Consider the following 4,419-nt stretch of genomic DNA (forward strand, 5'->3'; position numbering starts at 1 on the left):
GAGGGCTGAGGCCCAAGGTAGGGGTGATCCCTGGCATTGGGCCTCAGTCTCTGTCTCCTAAGCTCCCCCTTCCCCCCAGACAAAGATTGGGGGCAATTAACTTTTAATTTGAATTGATCACTTTATAACTCGTTCATCTACTTTTAACAGTCCAGTTCTATGTCCTACAACAGTGTTTTTAAAAGTATTCACATTTCAATCTTTATTTTCTGTCCAGATATACATTTTAAAGAAAGGCACTGAAAATTACATGGTAAAATGCCTAAACTGTACACAACAACTACTATACTTTGAATAAGGAAAAAGAAAAGTCTTCATATTTAGAATACTCGACTTTATAAAACAAATGCACTCTTATTACAAATTACCTTTACAAATATGTTTATCCATGGTAACATGTCTTCACAAAGATAAATTTTGTACTTAGCTGAGATGAGGCTGTGAAGACCATGAACAGCCATATACAACTTGGCAACAAAGTGTAAACATGTACATGTGTTTAGCGTGTCCATTTCAAATGTGCACAAAAGTATGCCTTTTGAAACCAGGAAGTTACATATATCATATGTGCTGAATGAGTGTTATGAATAAAAGGACTATGGAAATCTGTAAAAATACTTACAATTGTCACCTAGCAATACAACTTTTGGTACCACTTTGTTGGTGACACTTCTTTTTCACATTTACAGCTAAAAGTAAAAAGGTTGACTTGGCCCTGAACTTTCAGGATATGAGATTGAGGTTGGGTACCTACTCAAATTTAAAATAACCTTGCTATCTTTGTACAAGCAGTCAATTAACGAGCCACTCAAACTGTTTGGTTTGCAGTAGTGGAGCACACGCAGAGCAATATCTACAAATATAATCCTTTACAAGGCCAGCAAGACTGCTCGAGGAAGAATCTAGGAATTAAAACTCGAGCTATGAAGGGAAGGAGGGACAGCTTTCAGTATATTGTCCATAAATAGGTGTCTAAAATATTCATGGAACACAGAGCATCTGTCATCCCACTGAATTGTACTTCCAACAACAGACGCATATAGCAGTTCTCTTACATATTTATTCTATTTATCACGGGACACTGTTATTAATTTGTGCGACTCATTTCTCAAAGTATATCTACAGTAGGAATGTCACATAAAGGTGATATCCACTATCTGACTAATCAAAGAAATTGAAGTAACACTCAAAGGGATTACAGGTATATGACAATAGCTGATTAAATATGAGTCTACTGTGTTACATATCATTACACTTTATGTTATATCAATGTTATTGATATGGTCATCATCAGTAAAAATAATGTGCCTCTTAATAATGCAAAGTGTACCTGGTATGTATAGTCTACAGAAATATAATGTACAATAGGGTACATACAAATTCTCTATGTACAATATCATGTTACACTAAGCTATTGCATAACATATATGTGCAAAGATGACAGAAATCACTTTTTCTGCAGCTTAGCACTCAACAATTCTCAATAATAAATTCCTCAAAAAACATTCTCATACATCTTTGTTAAAAAAAGAAGAAAAGAAAAAAAAAATAATAATAAAAAATAAAATACAATGCACATTTTTACTGCTGACACTGAAGAAGATAATCCTGTATATTTTGATATTCTTATTAAACAGAATAACAACTATAAATTGTATCTGCCTCATGTGGGACTCTCTCAAAATTCAGTAACTACATTTTATGAAGCAAAATTGTGAGGGAGGGGAAAATTCAAACAATTTTCCAAACTGAAAAACAGGATGACAAGATTATGCTCCTCATCATAAGGCAATATAATTTTTTTAGTAGTCATTAATTTCTGTTTATACTAAATTATAAAAAAATAAAATCTGTAGAAGGTGCAACAGTTCTCCAATGTAATCTGATGCTAACAAGACCTAAATGGACCATTTCTGCAGCCACAAGACAACACTTTTCAATGCATAAATTGCTTAATGATATGATAATCCAGTTTGACTTTGCTGATTATCTCACACACATGCATGAATGTACACACCCATAAAAAAATAAATAAATAAAAGATAAATGAAAAAGTAATAATAATGATATATTACACAAAATCATATTAATGACAATTCAGTACACTGTTGTTTAATCACAACCATCCTTCACTATTGGGGTAACTATACACACTCCAGAGTGTTGCATCGGCAAAGTCAACTTTTAGATATTGTAAGGACAATTATTGCAATTTTCACAGTCCACTTTTAAAACTACCTCTGACTCAGTCTTTGCTTCAGACTCCGAAGCTTCTGACAGAAGAAGGTCTCTAGTGTTGCTGCACAAGAACAGAAGGAAGAATTAGGAGGATTATAGAGTCGGCAGTTGTCAAATACCAACATGACGTCCCCTATGAACTGGGCGAGTTGCTGGTATGACTGGGCTTCCACACGACTTTCTACTGTCTTGAGGTCCATTGGCTCCTTAACAACTTTATAATAATCAGGTACCTCTGAGGGATCCACTGGCTCAAGGAATGGCCACGCATTTTTGTGTTGCTGCAAAATTAGAAATAATTTTTAAAATAATAACAATAGTAAAAATAATAACAATAAATCAATAAGTAAGTAGATAAGCAAGAGTAACAGTAACAGACATCAACAGCAAGAGTAAAAATAAAATTACCATTAGTAATCAACAAAAATGTACATTTTGACACTTTATCTATAATCTTGATCATATCTCCATACATATATACACTTTATAAATGGGTACATGTACATGCAAACACCTACACTTACACAACAAAAATTATAGACATTCTAAAATCAGTTGAAGATGTACTTACTATAAGGCTTTTGGTGACTTTCTTAAGTTCTGTGTAATCCTTTGATGTGAGATTCTTCTGACATGGATAATTCCACACATTATTTGAATCACATTTGGGACAAATATAATCATCTATGTCATCAGCCTCTGCTTGCATGATGCCCACACACTTGCCATGATACCAGTCCTCACACTGCTCACAGCAAATATAAAACTGAGTTTCATCATATGGCTGTAAATGAGAAAGAAATTCCACTTAGCAATTATTCTTTTTACTACATACACACACACAACCATGATGTACTGCCTCTGATACTGTACATGCATATATCCTATATGAATGGCACCATATAGGACTTTGATTGATGTAAGATTGGTTTTAGCATCTCATGAAAGATTTATTCCTTATTCAGATGTAATTTTTCTTTCTTTCTTTCTTTCTTTGCATGATTAATATAATGTTTGACTTGTGTTACCAATACAAATAGAAGTCACACAGCAAAGACTTTTTAACTACTCTTAACTAGAAAAACTACAGCTACCACAGCTAAGATCCAGTATTTGAGATACATTTCTTCATTAATCCAAGACTATACAGCAATTGTAACATAGTGCTAACCTGTCTACAAAAGCAGAAGAGTTCTTTATTGAGCTTGGCATTTGCACAATCATCACAGACGTATTCGGTCATGCTACGACTCATGGCTTCTGTGATGCCTACACAGTCTCCATGGAACCAATTGCCACACAGATCACAGCCAACGTAAAATCTGAAAAGACAAAACATAGAGCAATCAGTCTAAACGTTTTTGAAGAAATAAATTCTGAAATTTATCTTCAAGACTGGAAAGTAATACTTTTTTAAAATCTCACAGAAACTGACTACATAAATCACTGATGTCAATAAATTATTTCATTTCTTGATAAGCATGGGATCTTGGTTAAGCATACATTTTCTGAAATCAATGAGCAAAGGAATGACGACCCCCCCCCCCCAAGGAAATGAAGGAATATACATTTTCTCTTCAAAATAACTGAGTGATATTGGCATCATGTTGCCTCTACATAACTACCAACAGTCAGCAGAATGGTCCATAGAAAGGAAAGAAATGTTTTCTGTGCGAAATTGAAAAAAGTGTATGATGGAGTGAGGTATGGTGTATTATGTTACTAAAGAAAAGAATAAAGATGAACATGTGTACTCTAATTGGCTTAGCTAGTTTCCATATATTTTGGATTTGTAGAAGTATTATCATTATTATTATTATTATTATTATTATTATTATTATTCATTTATTTATCTTTTTTTTTTTTTTTGTATATGGGGCAGCATCGTCATTTCATTTTCTCAGACTGAGAGGTGATGAATGATCACTTGATTGAGAGAGAGAGAGAGAGAGAGAGAGAGAGAGAGAGAGAGAGAGAGAGAGAGAGAGAGAGAGAGAGAGAGAGAGAGAGAGAGAGAGAGAGAGAGAGAGAGAGAGAGAGAGAGAATGATGATAAACTGGTAAAAAGCAATAAACAATAATAAAAAAAATAACAACAATATTAGCAATATCTTACTTTGTATCATCAAATGGTGTACGACAAATACAAACAATCTTCTTGTTTTTGTTCTTTGATGACTTC

At 33.7% G+C, this 4,419-nt stretch overlaps 1 protein-coding gene across 1 annotated transcript in view; it reads right to left on the bottom strand.

Annotated features, from left to right (window-relative positions):
• Nucleotides 1-319: 319 nt before the first annotated feature.
• LOC119578851 (nucleosome-remodeling factor subunit NURF301-like) overlaps nt 320-4,419 on the bottom strand; it is a gene marked incomplete at its 5' end in the record, with an annotated part of 14,391 nt that continues 10,291 nt past the window's right edge. The window contains 4 exon segments of the mRNA XM_037926502.1: nt 320-2,519; nt 2,810-3,022; nt 3,410-3,560; nt 4,354-4,419. The exon segment at nt 4,354-4,419 is cut by the window's right edge and continues 172 nt beyond it. Coding sequence (XP_037782430.1) covers nt 2,235-2,519; nt 2,810-3,022; nt 3,410-3,560; nt 4,354-4,419 — 715 coding nt within the window.

Source organism: Penaeus monodon, chromosome 11 (genome assembly GCF_015228065.2).
Source record: "Penaeus monodon isolate SGIC_2016 chromosome 11, NSTDA_Pmon_1, whole genome shotgun sequence".
NCBI classification, from domain to species: domain Eukaryota; kingdom Metazoa; phylum Arthropoda; class Malacostraca; order Decapoda; family Penaeidae; genus Penaeus; species Penaeus monodon.